This window comes from Cavia porcellus, unplaced genomic scaffold (genome assembly GCF_034190915.1).
Source record: "Cavia porcellus strain 051 isolate PalLab524CR breed Dunkin Hartley unplaced genomic scaffold, mCavPor4.1 scaffold_6, whole genome shotgun sequence".
NCBI lineage: Eukaryota > Metazoa > Chordata > Mammalia > Rodentia > Caviidae > Cavia > Cavia porcellus.
Window position 1 is genome coordinate 40625583 of NW_026947489.1, and position 16395 is coordinate 40641977.

The 16395-nt window shown below is 48.3% G+C and overlaps 1 protein-coding gene across 1 annotated transcript; it reads left to right on the top strand.

Moving 5' to 3' along the window:
• The first annotated feature begins 7659 nt into the window (after positions 1-7659).
• On the top strand, positions 7660-16134 carry Ube2q1 (ubiquitin conjugating enzyme E2 Q1). The gene is made up of 13 exons (XM_003475581.5): positions 7660-8101; positions 10531-10635; positions 10964-11068; positions 11690-11740; positions 13066-13206; positions 13419-13503; positions 13779-13839; positions 14050-14140; positions 14249-14307; positions 14409-14457; positions 14701-14796; positions 15162-15228; positions 15648-16134. Exons 1-13 carry the CDS (start codon positions 7775-7777, stop codon positions 15677-15679), a joined length of 1269 nt encoding a protein of 422 aa, XP_003475629.1. The 5' UTR covers positions 7660-7774; the 3' UTR covers positions 15680-16134.
• Positions 16135-16395: the final 261 nt, after the last annotated feature.

Below are 16395 nucleotides of genomic sequence, written 5' to 3' on the forward strand. Positions count from 1 at the left end.
TCCTTCAGGCCAGTCGAAGCAACCAGCTCACCACGACCTCTACCCTTCTCCGGTCTTGCAGCTTTTACCTCGTTTTGTTCCAGCCTGCTAAGGAACAAGTCCTCAAGCACAGCCACCCACTGACCAAGGAGAGCTGCACCCCGCCCACCGTCCTGTCCCCAGAGTCCTTCATGCCTCCTGACTCCCAGGAGGGAAGAACAGGCCAGCACCACACAGGGCAGAAGGGGGCAGTGCTGAGGCAAAATAGTGATTACTTCAGCACTCTCATTACCTCTGACCAGCCTCTGGCTCTTCTGTCTCTGTTTCTGTCTCACTTTCATTTCTTTTTTTTTTTTTTTTTTTTTTTTTCTTCTTTTTGAAACATTGTCTCTCTATGCAGTCCAGGCAGGCAATGAGCTCACTATATAGCTGATGCTAGCCTCAAACTCATGGCAATCCTCCTGCCTTGGCCTCCCTAGTACTGAGATTAGTGGCATGCACCACCTCATCTGGCTTGACTTGCTTTGTTGAGACAGGGTCTCACTATGCAGCTCAGGCAGGCTTGAATTCACTATGTAGCTAAGGCTGGCTTCATACTCCTAACAACCTTCCTGCCTCAGCCTCCTGAGTGCTGCGATTACAGGCAGGTGCCACCATTTTTGGCATACAAATACATATGTTTCTGCTGGGTATGCAACTAAGACATACACTCTTGTTATTTTTAAAGGAGCATATAGTGATATAATTTTGTAACCTTCCTTTTCATTTACAAATTCTCAAACATCTCCTTACACGTAAATATTTTTTCATAATTAATTTTTCTGTCTTACTGTGTCATCCAGACTTATCCTTATTTTTTCTGTCAGACCACATTATAGTCAATTATATTTCACTCCAGTTCATCTATTACCATGCATTCTTGAGGGAAGAAACAGAAAATACAATTCAAGCTAAACTGAGCCACAGCTGTTGGGTAAAGAACTCCTCCTGTATGGCACAAGTTATGCCAGGAGCTTCCCATGAGGCCTGTATCTCCTTTATCGGCACGTCCCCAGCACCTACTGCAGCTCCTGGCAGAGAGCAAGTGCTAGGAACACATCTGTCAAGCCAGTGTCAGAGCACTGTGCTTCGGGGCCAAGTCAAAGAGAAAGCTGTGCGTTCTGCTCCACGTGAGTGCACCTGCTCACTCAGATAACACCTGACCTTTAGAGCAAAAGAAAATTCCTACAGCCCACTTTCCATTGAACAGCTGGAATGATCTGTAAAGTGTTAAATCCAATCACGCTATTTCCTGATTAAAATCCTCCAGTGGTTTCCCACCACACTTTGAATAAAACCTAAACAACTTCTGTGGTCTCCATGATCTAGCCCCCACCTTTTCTACTGACTTTGTCTCATATCCTGTCTCCCCACTTTCACTAGATTTAAGCTACACGAATCTTCTCTTTCTTAAAGCATTTATTGTCATGCAGTTTTATGCACTTAACATGGGTTCTCATAAAATCCTATCCATGACCTGCCAAAGTAGGCACTACCATGATCTCTACCTTATAGGTGTGAAAACTAAGGCCCACACAGGCCATGGATAACTTGCCCAGAGTCATGGCATGAATCTCGGGTGGAGCTGGGATTCAAAGTCCATGTTCTTAGCCAGTGTATCCTTAACTCCTTATTCTGGATCTCAGCCTTTGAGATTACTGCTACCCTGCCTCAGACAAACCTTCTGTTTCTCTCAGTCCTGCTTATTTAATAGAGCTCCCCTCAAATGCCACCTCCTTAGGAGGACCTTCCCTGACTACTGGACTTAACGTAACCCAAGTCACTCTCTCCATGTGGCCCTACCTTAATTCCTCACACTGACTTCAAGTCTTGGATATTCTTCTGGCTCCCTGCACATTTGACTTTTGTGTACTCCTTGCACTATGATGAAAGTGTCACGACAGCTTCTCTCATCTGTCAACCATTGCTTTGTATCCACACCTAGACAGGCACCTAACACATGGAAAGTCCCACTAATGCTCATCGAGTGCTTCTTGACTTCTGAGTAGTGACAGTAATCGGATTAATAGTAGGTTTAGCACTTGCTGTGCCATGGGCTGGGCACCAAGCACTCTGTTACTCCTTTATGTATCTCATCTCATCTTAGCTGGCACAATGACCACGTTGCAAGGTAGAGTGTCTTATTTACAGATAAGGATTCTAAGTTTTCAGAAAGTAAACATCTAAAAAAGCAGCTAAGCTCAAATCCAAGTCTACTTTGGTCTGACTCCCCAGTCCATGCTCTTCCCCAGCACTCGTGCTGCCCTTGCTGGTCTCATTCAGAGGCTGCATCAGCTCTCATGAGTGCCCTTGGCTGCTCTCTGTTCTGAGCTCAGAAGGCAAAGCCCACCAGATGGTGCACATCTCTCCCTGCTTTCATGTGCTGTTTCCCCTCCCAACTCCTATTTCCCACAGACTCTGCTCTCCTTTGACAGGTCTCATTCTCTGTCAGGCTCCTGTTATAGTTTCTCAGGCTTCAAAGCTTCCAAAAATTGGTAATGTTTTTAATCTTCCTTGATTGTAAAATAAGTGCAAATTCATACAAATGGCTTTGAATGCCTACTGTTGTAGTCAGGGTTTACAAAGGAAAAGTTTTAATATAGTATAAATAATGTATAGGTTTATTTTATAGTATTCAAAGAAGGGCTAGGGATTTAGCTCAATGGCATAAGCTCTTGTAATTGTGAGGTCGTGAGTTTGATCCCTTACAAAATGTAAGAAAGAAAACAAGATTACAATATTCCAAGAGTCAAATGCAAAAGAGTGCAGGAGATCTGTCCACACAGGAGACTCAAAGAATCCAGCCGAGGGCCTATATCCCACAGCAATGTCCTGCATAATTCCATCTGAAGATCTAGATCCCAAGTCAACATCCTACACGAGTCCAGCCAGAGGTCTAGAACCCATGACGATGTCTCATGCAAGTCTGTATCAAGGATCTGAGCTAGGAACGCCCAAAGGTCAGTGGTGGAAGCTAGAAAGTCTGTGCCAGCAGGCTGAGGGATCTGCACTGATGCCAGGAAGCAATGCGCAGGGTAAGGAGCAGAGCTCCCCTCAAAAGAACTGCAGCCATCCTCAGTGACAATGAGACTAGCAAGTTCATAACAGGAAAACCAGCACAACAGGTTTCTCTAGGAGATTCAACAGCACAACATCTTCCCTAACTGTTGTGTTGGCAACAATCCTCAGGTGGGCCTTCCACACCCAGCACCACGGTGACTCAGTTCAGTTGACCATTAGCTAGTCCATCACACCTGCCAAGACCTAGCCCTTGCCTGCCTGCCTGACCTGACTTCACTCTCTGCCTTACTGTAGATGGCCTTGTTACATTCCTTCAGCTTGCCATGGTCCTATCTCAAACCCTTGTGTTTGCCACCCCTGCCCAGAATGTCACTGCTTTCTCTTCCCACCAACAGTTATGCTCACACTTCAGAGCTCAGTGAGTCACTTGTTCGGGAACACCTCTTCAGGTCCCTAATCATGCATCCTTTGGGGCATTCACCACACCTGCACTTGCCAGATGGAGTATGCAACTATACACAGCATGTCTTGGTTTTCTCCTGGGTTGAGCACACAGAAAATGTGAGGATGAGACCACTCATTTCAGGCTACATCCCCCGTGCCTCACATATTAGGTGCTCAGTAAAATTTGTCCCTTTTCTCCCATATTTAGTGAGTCACTGGGTTTTGTAGACTTCAGATTTACCACATTAATTTCACCCCCAATAGAATAGAAGCTCCAAGAAAGTCGAGGTTTTAGTCATTGTTTCCTTAGCACCAGAGAATTGATTAAATGAATATATGCACCACTTCTTTCCCATTTCTACCCTTTACATTTCAGGTGGACACCCCACTTATGTCCAGTTATTTCAGATACAATGCACACAGGTTTCTAGGTGTCAAAGGACTCTCCCAGCTAGAGCTGAGATGCCAGATGGGCCATAAAGAGAAGACATGGAATGCTTGGAGAATCTGTGCAATATCCTGAGATAAGCTCAACTTGTTGTCTTCCAGTTAAATGCTCCATAAGAGATAAATTCCAGGATCTGCTGGATTTCTGGGTAAGGGGAACAGTCGAGTAATATGTGAAAAGCTCTTGAGAAAACAAGAAGGAGGCAGAGAGGGGTGAAAGGCACTGGGCGAAGATCCAGGAGCTCTGCTTACTACCTGTGTATCTTAGAGCATTGACTTAGTCACTTTCCTTGGTGCAGGGACAAAATACCTGATACCTGCAACTAGGAAGAGAAGTTTGTTTCGGCTCACAGTTTAGGAAGTTTCAGTCCATTTCAAAGGTTTAAACATGGAAATGGTACAGTGAAGTGCCCAAGAGGAAGCTGCTCATATCATACAATGGCCAGGAAGCTGAGGGAGAGTGGAGGAGACTGGGAGGGAGATATACACTTCCCCACTCCCAGTGGCACACCTCCTCTGACCAGACCCCACCTCCTAACAGCATGTTCCCCTTACTATCCTGATTTAATCACCCACTAAAAACCTACCGATGAGTACGTGAGGCCTTCAGCTAACATTCTTAGTCTAAACCATAGCATTCTGCCCCAGGTCCCCAAAACACGGATGTGCATTTAGTCTACCCTTGAGAGCTGCCAAAGGGCAAACTTTAGAATCTGTATTTCCAGGTCCAGCACCCACAGTAAAGATGTAAACTCCACACTGCTTGGGCAGTGCCATGCCTATGGCATTGCTGGTCACAGACCACATGTCTCTCTCTTGGGCTTTTTCATGTCTTGAATTCTATGTTCCTGGCTACCCCAGTGTCCTGGGGTCTACCCTGTTCTTCCACCTCTCTACTCACAGCTTCATATGCTGCCCTCTCAGGAACAGGCCTAGCCTCTCAGGCCTTCTTCCAAAATCTGAGTGGAAGCCCCCATGGCTGCACAACTCTGACACTCTGCATCCCCATAAGACCAGTGTCACATGGATGACACCAGGGTCTGCCACCAGCTACAGCAGCAGGCAGACTCCCCTTAGATCATGGCCGCAGAACCCAGTGATTTCCTGGGAATCACTGTGAACTGAATCCTGGGGGACCAATTCTCCAGATGCTCTCCTCTAGCACAGTGCCCCAGGACTCTCTTTCATAAAGCAAAGTCTTTAATGTTTGTACCCTTGGTCCTTTGAAGGGTGGAGTCTTGCTAATATCCTCAAGGCATCTTTATTATTGTCCTGCTAATGTTTTCAGTACCCATGTTCTCCTCAGCAGAACTCTACAGGCCCCAACTTTACAAATGCTTGCCTTCTGGCCACTAGCAATATTTTTGGTCATTCCTCTTTCAAGGAGGAGCTCTGCTTCTTGGTCTTTCTTCTCACAGTAGATATGGGTAAAATCCACTAGCAGTTCTCAGGCACAATCCTAACCCTGGGCTGTCTTGAACTTTCCTCCAACATAATAGTCTTCAGCCCTTAATCTTTTTCCACAACATTTCAGGATATGAACAAAATATAAACAAATTTTCTGCCAGAGTATAACACACATGTTCTTGAGCCCAGTTGCCAATGGAGTCCTTGTCACCAAGGACTAAGTCTAAATGTGGTCTTTATCATCTGCATTTCTATTCACACTTCTATGAGCATTTTGGTCTTCTAAACTCTGACTAGAATCTCCCATCAAGTTCAGCTCACAACATTTTAGAGCTTCTCTAGCCACCCTCTTCAAACCTTTCCAAACTCCTCCAAAAGTCATTTTCAAAAGCTTCTAAAACACATGGCCAAGTACAGTCATGACAACTACTCCTGGTACCAATATCTATCTACTTCCTTATCCCGGAGATACAACATCTGACACCCAAAATTTAAAAGGAGAGATTTATTCTGGCTCTTGGTTGTTAAGAGGATTCAGTCTGTAGTTAGCAGGTTCCAAAGTAGGAAGACACAATTGAAGTCTGAGAGAGAAAAGCTGTTCACTTCGTGACCACCAGGAGGAGAAGGCAGAGACAGACACAGAAGGAGAGAGGAGGGACTTGGACAGAAATAAGCCCTTCCAGGTCATGTTACCAGTGACTCCTCCACCTCCAATAGTACATTGAGTCGTGAACTCATCCATGGGATACTCCATTGATGAACACAGCACCCTCATGAGCCAGTCATCCTTTTAAAGCCCTACCTCTGAACACACAAGGTCTTTGAGGGGACATTATATAAACCCTAACAACCACTTTTTCCTCACTTGTAAAACACGGATACACATATATATCTTGCAACATTGTTGGAAGTTTAAAAATACTTGGGGAATATCCTGGCTCAGGAAGTGTTCAACGGGAATTCTTACCATAGCCTTTTGTGCTACTGGCTTGGACCTTCAAAGGGGACACATAGTTAACTGTTCCGGCAACCCAGGCAAGATAAAACAGTCCCCAAGAGGACTAGGAGCATGCAATCTCTTTAAATAACAAACTTTGCCAATGAAGACGTGCAAATGCCATGGAATTGATGAGTTATTCTGTGAGGAAACAAGGTACACATCTTCCAACAAGGGATTACTAATTTGAGTCCAGATGAAAGAGAATGATATGGCCAGTAGCTCAAGTTCCAAGTTAACTTTGCAGAACTCAACAGGCCCAACCATGGGCTGACACCTGCCCTTGAAACAGGAAAGACCAGCTCTGGATTTCTGGAATCTTGGCTAAATTTGTCCTTTGTAATACTGCCACCTAGCGACAGGCTAGAAGTCCTGCTACTCACTCCCGATAGCTGCGATGTTAACTCTTCAGGCTTGGTATGGGGAATTAAATCTGCCGGAGTCTGTCTGCTTCTGACAAGTTAATGGGTTTTTTGATTCTGTACAGGAAATCCATACAGTCCCTCTCCAACTTCATCCAGACCAAGATAGGTGATGAGGATCTGAAAAGCGCCAAAGGTCTGTTACTGACTAGCCCTTAGGCACAACTAACCAGACACCTAAACTCGAAACTTTTAATTTCCTCGCATCAAATCCTTGCGAGTAAGCCATATGTGTACCATCTTCCTTAAAGACTTTTACAATCATGTACACTCAGGCTCAGCGGGAAAGTGGTTAACCCAAGGTCGCAAGCGAAGCAGGAGCCAGGAAGTGAATCTAAGCCTCTGTACCAGGGTTCCTAGCTCCTTTCCGACTACACGCCCCTCTTTCATTGGAGACTGCATGCCAACGGAGGGCAGAGGCCACACACCCTGTGCAAGAGACAGCGTGGTCCACGCGCAGGGTGAAACCCATATAGCTGTAACTGCACTCGTTTCTTCTAGGCCCACCAGAAGCTCCGCAGACTCTCAGCTGTCCGGAGGCGGAGAAACAAGGACCAAGAGCAGGAAGCAGAGTCCCGCGCGGAGAGCCCCTGGGAGCACGAGGCGCCGGGTCATGTGACAGGGGAGCTCTGCGGAGGGTCGGAGGTGCGCATGCTCGTATGACGTACATAAGTACGCACGCAGACGCTCATAGAGGCGAATCCGCAGCTCTGGGTCACGTGTGAAGGGAGCCAGGCGAGAACAAGGGGGCGGGAAGGACTGAGAGGCCACGTGCAAAGGGCCAGAGCAGGCAGGTCACGTGAGAGAACGGAGGCGGGGCCACTGAGGAGGCGGGGCGCGTGGCTTCCGGCGGGGGGGGTGCCAGCGAGTGGGGGGGGGCCGTCCCGGAGGTGGCGGCGGCGCCATCTTGGCGAAGGGGGGATCAGGAAGTGAGGACCGCGGCGGCGGCGGCGGCGGAGCCCGGAGCGGAGGCCGGAGGCTCCCGGCCCGCCGGCCCCGGAGCGGAGCGGAGCGGAGGATGCAGCAGCCGCAGCCGCAGGGGCAGCAGCAGCCGGGGCCGGGGCAGCAGCTGGGGGGCCAGGGGGCGGCACCGGGGGCCGGGGGCGGCCCGGGTGGGGGCCCGGGGCCGGGGCCCTGTCTGAGGCGGGAGCTGAAGCTGCTCGAGTCCATCTTCCACCGCGGCCACGAGCGCTTCCGCATTGCCAGCGCCTGCCTGGACGAGCTCAGCTGCGAGTTCCTGCTAGCTGGGGCCGGAGGGGCAGGGGCCGGGGCCGCGCCCGGACCGCATCTCACCCCTCGGGGGTCAGTGCCTGGGGATCCCGTCCGCATCCATTGCAACATCACGGTGAGGACCTTCGCGTGCGCCTGTGGTGGTGGTAGGGAGGGTGTTTGTCGGGGAGTTGGGAGCTCACCCCATACAGCTTTTTGCTGTCGAAAGACTTGGGAGGGGAGGCCGAAGCCCCTCCCGGGGTATAGTTCGTTCTCCAGGTTACAGTTGCTTTTGCAGTTTGAGGTTCTCCCATGCCTTCAGAGTCTACTGTTGACACCAGGTAGCGAGGGACATCTCGACATATGGCTTGTCTACTGCCCTTTCCAGGAACTCACCCACGTCTTAAGGTTCACAATGTTGGTGCCTTCGGGCTTCTTCCCCACAATTTTATCTTGCTACTCAAAAGTGCTCCTTCACTACATTCTAATTACATGATTGGAGCCCTTTGCATTGACCCCAACCGGAAGGACCTAGCGTGAAACTCTGCATATTTTGGTGATGACCATTCTCAATAGTTCCTTTGACTTAGGGTGTTACCACCTGTGGGTTTTCTGCCCGTGCATTCCTTGTGCAGACCCTCTTTGCACTCTGAATTTTACCAAGTGGTTGTTTGCAGTTCACTGACCTCTTTTAGGTTTCCTTTTATTCTGGTGTAACTTCAAACTCTTCCTCAGCTAGTGGTAGATCTACCACTACTCTCCCCCTTTATGGATTATTCAGCTGCCCAGGTTGTTGCCATTACTAGTAAAGGTAGTAAATGTGGGTACAGGCTGCCACATTTGTTCTGAGCAGTAACAATTCATATCTCACCCTAAGTACTGTATACCAGATAAGAAGGCACTGTGCATGTGTCCTGTCCTGATTTATTCTATCTTCAGAAAGTATTGGCTTTTTTTTTTTTTTTTGGTGCTGGGAATTAGAACTCAATGACCTCGAGTTTGCCAAGCAGGGCTTAACGCCGCTGAGCTAAACCCCCAGCCCCTTGAGAAGGATTGGGTTTGGGCAATTGGGAATGTCTGGTACTGCAAGGTGTAGCATGTACACCGGTTGGTGTTATTTGCTGTGATGGTCTTCCTGCTGGAACAGTAGCTAGAGAGCTAGTAGACAGTTCTTTGTCCAAACAGGCAAACTAAAATGGGAGCAAATGGGAATAGTCTGGGGAAAGGCTGACTTGTGACTTTGGTGGCATTTGGGGGCCTGGATTTAGTTGAAATGGTGGGGTTTTGTTTTGTTTTGTTTTTTGAAAAAGTTTCACTGTGCAGTTCAAGTTGGCCTTGAGCTCACTTTGTGGCTCAGGCTGGTCTCCAAGTTGCAGCAATCCTCCTGCCTCAGCCTCCTGCCTCAGTGCAGGGATTATAGGTGTGTGCCACCACATCCAACTGACATGGTGGTTTCTATCCTTTTCTCAGTTAAACGAGATCACGATTTAATTGAATGGTGCCCCACCAAAACTCATGTGTCCCATTTCTCTTTTTTTATCCTCTCCTCCCTAGAGAAGTTACCATAGAAAGACTAGGAATGATTTAGTCAGGTGAAGACCCAAGAATTTTTTATATTTTCCTCTAGCATGGGGGGGGTAGAGCTGTGACAGAGCTAAGATGTCAGGAGCAGTGGATAATGCTAACCTTAGCAAGTTTGGAAATCTCAGGGTCTAATTTATTCTTTAGTCAAATTTCTGATTCCTCCAGGGTAAGATTTGTCCCATCTAGCTGCCCTTTGTGTTGCCAAAGGGCATCTACTGTCTTTGTCTAAGGCAAAAAGTTAGTTTACAGGGTCCTCAGCTAGATTCCCTTGTGACCCCTATAAAGGAGACTTGGTCTGAACTGGCCCCTTTGGTCTTGGCAGGGGGAGTCTGGTCAAGTTTTTTGGCATCCTGGCTCAGGAATGCTGGGAATGTCAGCAGCGTAGGCTTCTTCCAGCCTGCCATGTGGAACCCTACAGCCCACACTGGACTGAGAAGGTGGCAGGTTCCCAAGAGAGAGATGGGGACAACTGATTTTTTGAGGGGCTCTATTGAGAACAGTGTGGGGAGAGCTTTCCTTTCTTCTTTCATTTCTGGAGACACAGTTTCATTTTTGTACCTCTTTTTCTGGTGTCGTACAGTCTTTGTGGGCCACCCTCCCACATCAGTGTGATCTTTTCATCCCAATTCTGGAGTTTGGAAAGCAGAGGGATTGGAGGACTCTGAGGTAGATGTAGGAAAAACTTTACACCTCGAATGCATTAGATGAGGTGTCCATCTAGCAGTTTGGCATACTACTTTCCCTGGTTTTTATTCTGGAGGGAAGGAAAAGTTCCAGGTTGTTTCCTGGAAAAGGTCCTCCCAGGGACAGGGTCTCTCCCTGTCTAGGATTAGTTGGAAAGCTGCTTGGTTAGATACTGACCTGCTAAGCGGGGCTTTTACAAGTGTGTAGGGCTTAGGGATAGACAAGCAGAGGGCCGGCAAAATGTGCCCTTTCCCAAGATTGTCCATTTTGACTGCTCTCCCCACTCTTTCCCTTCAGGAGTCATACCCTGCTGTGCCCCCGATCTGGTCGGTGGAGTCTGATGACCCTAACTTGGCTGCTGTCTTGGAGAGACTGGTGGACATAAAGAAGGGGAATACTCTGGTGAGGGGACCATGGGATAGGAGCACACACATTCCTATGAGACCATGTCACATGCACCCCGTTAAAGGGAAAGGTTTCTGGAAAGAGGGTGGTACTGAAAGCTGGACCTCTGGGGCAGGCTGCTTGGGGGAGTGTTTACTGAAACCAGAGGCAGATTCCTGTAGTGGCCCCAGGATGGGTTCACCAGGAGACTCATTTCCAGAGCTACACAGTCCATTTGGTTTAGAGAACTAGGTACCAATTTAGAAATGGAGCTAAGAGCTCCTCCATGCACCCATCCAGATTGGAGTGGGGAAGGAGAATTTGATATCTCTGGTTGCCACCGCAGCTCTTACAGCATCTGAAGAGGATCATCTCTGACCTGTGTAAACTCTACAATCTCCCTCAGCATCCGGATGTGGAGATGCTGGATCAGCCCTTGCCAGCAGAGCAGGTAAGCAGCTGAGGGGCATTGGACCCTTTGTACAGAATTGTCTTATGGAGAGCACTCAGTAAATACTTGTTTATTGAAACAGATATCCAGTTGCTTCCCCCCACCCCCACCTGCTTCCTGACACACGTGTGTGAATGTCCCAGCTTCTTTCTTCTCCAGATGGAAACCTAGCTGAACGGAACACGAGCAGCTTCATCTCTGTCAAAACCCACTTTCAGGCATATCCCTCAGGTTGAGAGGGAAGATTTTTGCCATTGTCTTAGTAGTAGCAGTGGGTAGCCACTGGGGACCCAGATCTCTTGTTTAGAACCAAGAGTGCAGTGTCAGTGTAGAAAAGACCAAGTAAAAAGGGTTCTTAGGAAAGTTAAACTGGGGTTTATGAGATGGATGTTAGGAACAGCCGTTTTTCATCCTCTTAGTCTTTGGCACAGGGCAGGAGGAGATTAATGGGCTGGTAGGTAAGTCATTCCCTGGGCTCTTACATCCACTCAGGTCTGGTTGGCAGGGAGATGGCAGCATCATGAGCAAGTGCCCAGCCTCCAGACCTGGCGGCTCAGGGGAGTAGGTCAGAGGCTTGCCTTCCAGCCAGCCTTTGGAACTCTAATCTTCCCTTCCTTACAGTGCACACAGGAGGAAGTGTCTTCAGAAGATGAAGATGAGGAGATGCCTGAGGTAGGCTTCTGCCAGAGGGGCCATTGACAGGAAGCTCTTGGTGTCAGTGGCATTGACAGCCGCTCTAAACAAGCTGTGCTCTAGAACCAGGGAGGGAAAGATGCAAGAAGAATGTAGACCAATTTACTGGCATATAGTAGCAGCCAGTGTGGTAGAGGAGACAGGAAACTCACATCCAACTCTGAAAATAGGTACAGATCTGCTTGAACCAAATAAAAGTTTGACAAATTAATCTCAGACAGCTTTAAAGTTTTAACTGACCTGAGTTTGCATCCTGCTTACCTTAAATACTTCATTGTTATACATTATGAATGTTAAATGAGTTACCTAATACGTTGAAAACATGTTCTATAAAATACAGCATAATGGTTTAGAGTTTGAGCTTCACGTCCAGATAGAATTTAAGTCTTAGCTCCACTAAGAGTTCTGACTTTGGGCATGACAACTGACCCCGATAGATCTTAGCTTCCTCAGCAGTAAGTGGAGATAACAGAATAATGATATAGCAGTTTGAAGAACAAAATGAACTAGTGTGTGTAGCATCTAGTATAGACCCTAATGTGATAAGCATTCAGTCAGTAATAGCTGCTGATGTAATAGGTTGGTGTGTCCTGCCAGAGTGAGGATCACTCTGATCACTTTGTTTGAATTCGTGTCCCAGGTTCTATAGCTTTGTAAGAATTTTAAGACCTGTGCAAGGCTGATAATGCATGACACCCACTCCTCCTAGGCAGTGGACAGCCTTGTGTGCTATACTCCCAGCGTCTGATTTAAAAAAAAAACCAAACCCACCCTAATTCTGTTCTCAACCTAACATTTCCTTTTCTAAATTTCCTTTCTCATTTTTATGTTGGTGTTGGGTACCTCTGATTCAGGCCCAGTGTTTATAAAGAGATGATTTATGATCCTTTTCCTTTAGACCTGGGCCCAGAGGACTTCTGGGTACAATAGTTTTACCTGGTGAAACATGAGTTTTAAGTCACAATGTCAGACCAGAGTCATTCTGCTAGGAATTAGGGAAGAGTTTCTGCTTCCAGAGGAGAATTTCAGAAACAGAGTGGGGTCATCTTGGGGAAGAAAAGGCTGAGTTCCTTCCTGTAGCTCTGCTGCCATAGTTTGAGAACTAAAAAGAGAACAAATTTACTTTGTTGTTTGGATTGTGGAGCAAATGGGAACTTTTCCAGGAACAGGGAGGGTATCACGTTGATAAGACAGTACCTGACCTTGTGGCTCCAGGCCAGATGGACCAAGAAAGTGACAGTCGTTACCCACAAGCTGTACTGTGTCTTTCCTCCTGTTCCACTTCCACCCCACACTTGCTGCAGGACACAGAAGACCTAGATCACTATGAAATGAAAGAGGAAGAGCCAGCCGAGGGCAAGAAATCTGAAGATGATGGCATCGGAAAAGAAAACTTGGCCATCCTTGAGAAAATTAAAAAGAACCAGAGGCAAGATTACTTAAATGTACGTGCCTTGCAGCAAGAGGCTGGGCAAAGGGGTTGACTGGCGGGCACTGGCTGGGAAGTGGTAGGCCCATCAGATACCAGGCTAGAGAGCTGCTCAGCTCTGGTGTGTCTAACCCCTCTAAATCCTGGGGGAGCTGCTAGACTGATTCTGTGGTCTAGCATTTCTGTTTCCAGACCACACAACTGAAAAATGTTGTATCTCCCTTGCAGGGTGCAGTGTCTGGCTCGGTGCAGGCCACTGACCGGCTGATGAAGGAGCTCAGGGATATATACCGATCACAGAGTTTCAAAGGTGGTAAGTTTGCCCTAGTGAGGGGCCTGGACAGGAGTTTGTCATCAAGGATGTGATATAGTAGTGACAAGAACAAGGGATTGTGGGACACAAAAATGCTTAGGAACATTTCAGGCGAAGGATGGAATTCCTCAAGCCAGTGGGCTTGGCTTGGATATGTGTTTGTCTGAAGCACATGTCAAGCCTTTGACCATTTTCTTTTCCATTGAGAGACGGATTTCTGCATGTGCACCACTTGCCACCTGGACTGTCCTAACATTTTGCTTTCCTCATTTCAGGAAACTATGCAGTTGAACTCGTGAATGACAGTCTATATGATTGGAATGTCAAACTCCTCAAGTGAGTGCAAACTCAAGGGGTTAAGCAGCAGTATAAGTGGAATGATTCTGGATAGATCCTCAGGGCAGTCCCATGCAGCCTGTTGGTTGCAGGGTCCCAGGAGCCAGTGTGTGCAGTGGTGTGTGCATCTGCTGCCAGTTTGGGGAGCAGGTACCCTTAGGCTCCTGAGCCATGAAGAGGAGTCTGATCCCAGGCTTGTTAACTTTGTAGAGTTGACCAGGACAGCGCTTTGCACAATGATCTCCAGATCCTCAAAGAGAAGGAAGGCGCAGACTTCATCCTACTTAACTTCTCTTTTAAAGTAAGACTTTCCCCTCCTGCTCCTCCCTCCCTGACCTGGCTGTGCCTGCCTGCCTGATGTCCTGTGTGGATATTGCCTCCTTCCCTGATTGTTTTCTCTCCCTCTCAGGATAACTTTCCCTTTGACCCACCGTTCGTCAGGGTTGTGTCTCCAGTCCTCTCCGGAGGGTGAGTGGCTGGGCCAGGGGAACAGGGTAGTTCTTGAGGCAGAGGGTGAAGAAGAAACTCAGGGCTCCTACCAGGCACAGCTCACTAACCTTTCTGTGCAGGTATGTTCTGGGTGGAGGTGCCATCTGCATGGAACTTCTTACCAAGCAGGTGAGGCTGTCTCCTACGGCTGGCTGGACTGGCCTAGCCTGGCTGGGGTGGGGCTGGCTGAGCTCCACCTTGTTGGACTCCGGGCATAGTGCGGCCCTCTCCTTCTTCCAGGCAGCTGGGGGCTGTTCTGGGATAAGGGCAAGGGCCCTTCTGTAGAGGCCCCTCATCAGCCTGGAGGACAAGGAAAAGGTTTCTCCGGAAGCTCTCTCCTGACTTTCTTTCCTTGTTCCTCCCGCCCCTCAGGGCTGGAGCAGTGCCTACTCCATAGAGTCTGTGATCATGCAGATCAGTGCCACACTGGTGAAGGGGAAAGCACGAGTGCAGTTTGGAGCCAACAAAGTAAGGATCCTGGGGCCAGTGGAGTGAACTGGAGCCCAGTATAGTCTGGGCCACTAAAGTAGTCCAAGGCTGCCTTTAGGGGACTAAGAAGATAAAGTTCCTGAGCTGGCAGCATTGGAGGAAAGGGTCTAGGGCAGCCACAGTGGAAAAGGAGCAGACCATTGCATGCCCCAGGGAGCATCTTCAGACAAGCAGGTGGCCAGGTCTGCAAAGGGGATGCTTTTAGATTAGTCAGGGGGACCTCCCAGGCAAAGCAAGCACTCAGGGGCACCAGAGCACTAAGCTGGGAATTGGGTGGGATTCCTGGGTCTCAGGTAGTCAAGCCACAGCTGGCTGTGACCTCATCTGGTGACTTCCCTCCCCAGTCTCAGTACAGTCTGACGAGAGCACAGCAGTCCTACAAGTCCTTGGTGCAGATCCACGAAAAAAATGGTGAGGCTGGAGCTGGGTCCCAGAGGAGCCAAACTCATAGCAGGTCCTGGGTTTCACTCTAGCCGAATAAAGAGAGCCCCTTTGCTCTCTGAATCTTACTGCCCATTCACCCCACACTGCCCAGCCCTCCAGAGTCAACCTGGGGTTGACACCCCAGCTCCTCTCTAGAGAAGCACCAGTGGTGGTGCTGCCCGCTTCCTGACCAGCCTTGAAAAGGCTGTCCACCTCTCCCATCACCTCAGGTTGGACTCCCCATTCTCCCTTTCCTTTCAGCCTGCAGGTGGGAAGTCTGCTTCCCCACACCTCTACATCTTGCCAGGCAGCCTCCTAGGATCTTGCTTGTGGCCCTGGAGATGTCTGTGGGGATCGGGACAGGAGGGTGGTCCTTGCCTGTACCTTACTCTTCTGTGTCTCTGTAGGCTGGTACACACCCCCAAAGGAAGATGGCTAACCCTGGAGTCGCCCCATCCTCCTCCCCCAGGCACCACTGGACCAATTACCTTTGAATGCTGTATTTGGATCTCACGCTGCCTCTGTGGTTCCCTCCCTCATTTTTCCTGGACGTGATAGCTCTGCCTATTGCAGGACAATGATGGCTATTCTAAACGCTAAGGAAAAAAATAATAAAACACAAACTGTTTCAAGTACTCAAGACTGACTACAGACCAACCAACCACCTTGCTGGAACCCTTGCTAGCCGGCATTCTTATAAAGAAACTCTCAAGCCTCCTTATATTGCTGGAAACTCAGCTGTGCTCCAGACTAGAGCCTCCTTACCTATGCTATGGATTTTTAATTTATTTTCTCCTATTTCATGTACACTGCTTTTTTTGGTTACAGTGTATGATGGATGTGTATGAAAAAAAATGTATCTTTGGGGAAACAATTACAGTTTGTTAATTTGAAGATGCTGGTCTTGACTCATCTTTATTTTTATTCCCATGTCCCATCCCATCCCATCCCCTAACAGCTTAGGAGATAGGGGCAGGTACCAGGTCCACTACGCTCAGTACTCCTCGAAGGCCAGAGAACGTGGAACTCTTCCCGAAAGCCTCCGGAGCAGCCAACACTTGCCTTGGAGCACAGAACCTGGCCTGCCGCATGACTAGTCAGCTGAAATGATGGTTTTGATTCTTGGGACCACTTTTTACTTCTAGTCTCAGACTG

Bases quoted from the DNA above. Each gene is read 5' to 3' on its own strand.
- Ube2q1 (XM_003475581.5), top strand. From the start codon at position 7,775: ATGCAGCAGCCGCAGCCGCAGGGGCAGCAGCAGCCGGGGCCGGGGCAG. The intron at 11,069-11,689 runs GTAAGCAGCTGA...CCTTCCTTACAG, and splicing joins AGCCCTTGCCAGCAGAGCAG to TGCACACAGGAGGAAGTGTC. The intron at 13,840-14,049 runs GTGAGTGCAAAC...TTAACTTTGTAG, and splicing joins TGGAATGTCAAACTCCTCAA to AGTTGACCAGGACAGCGCTT.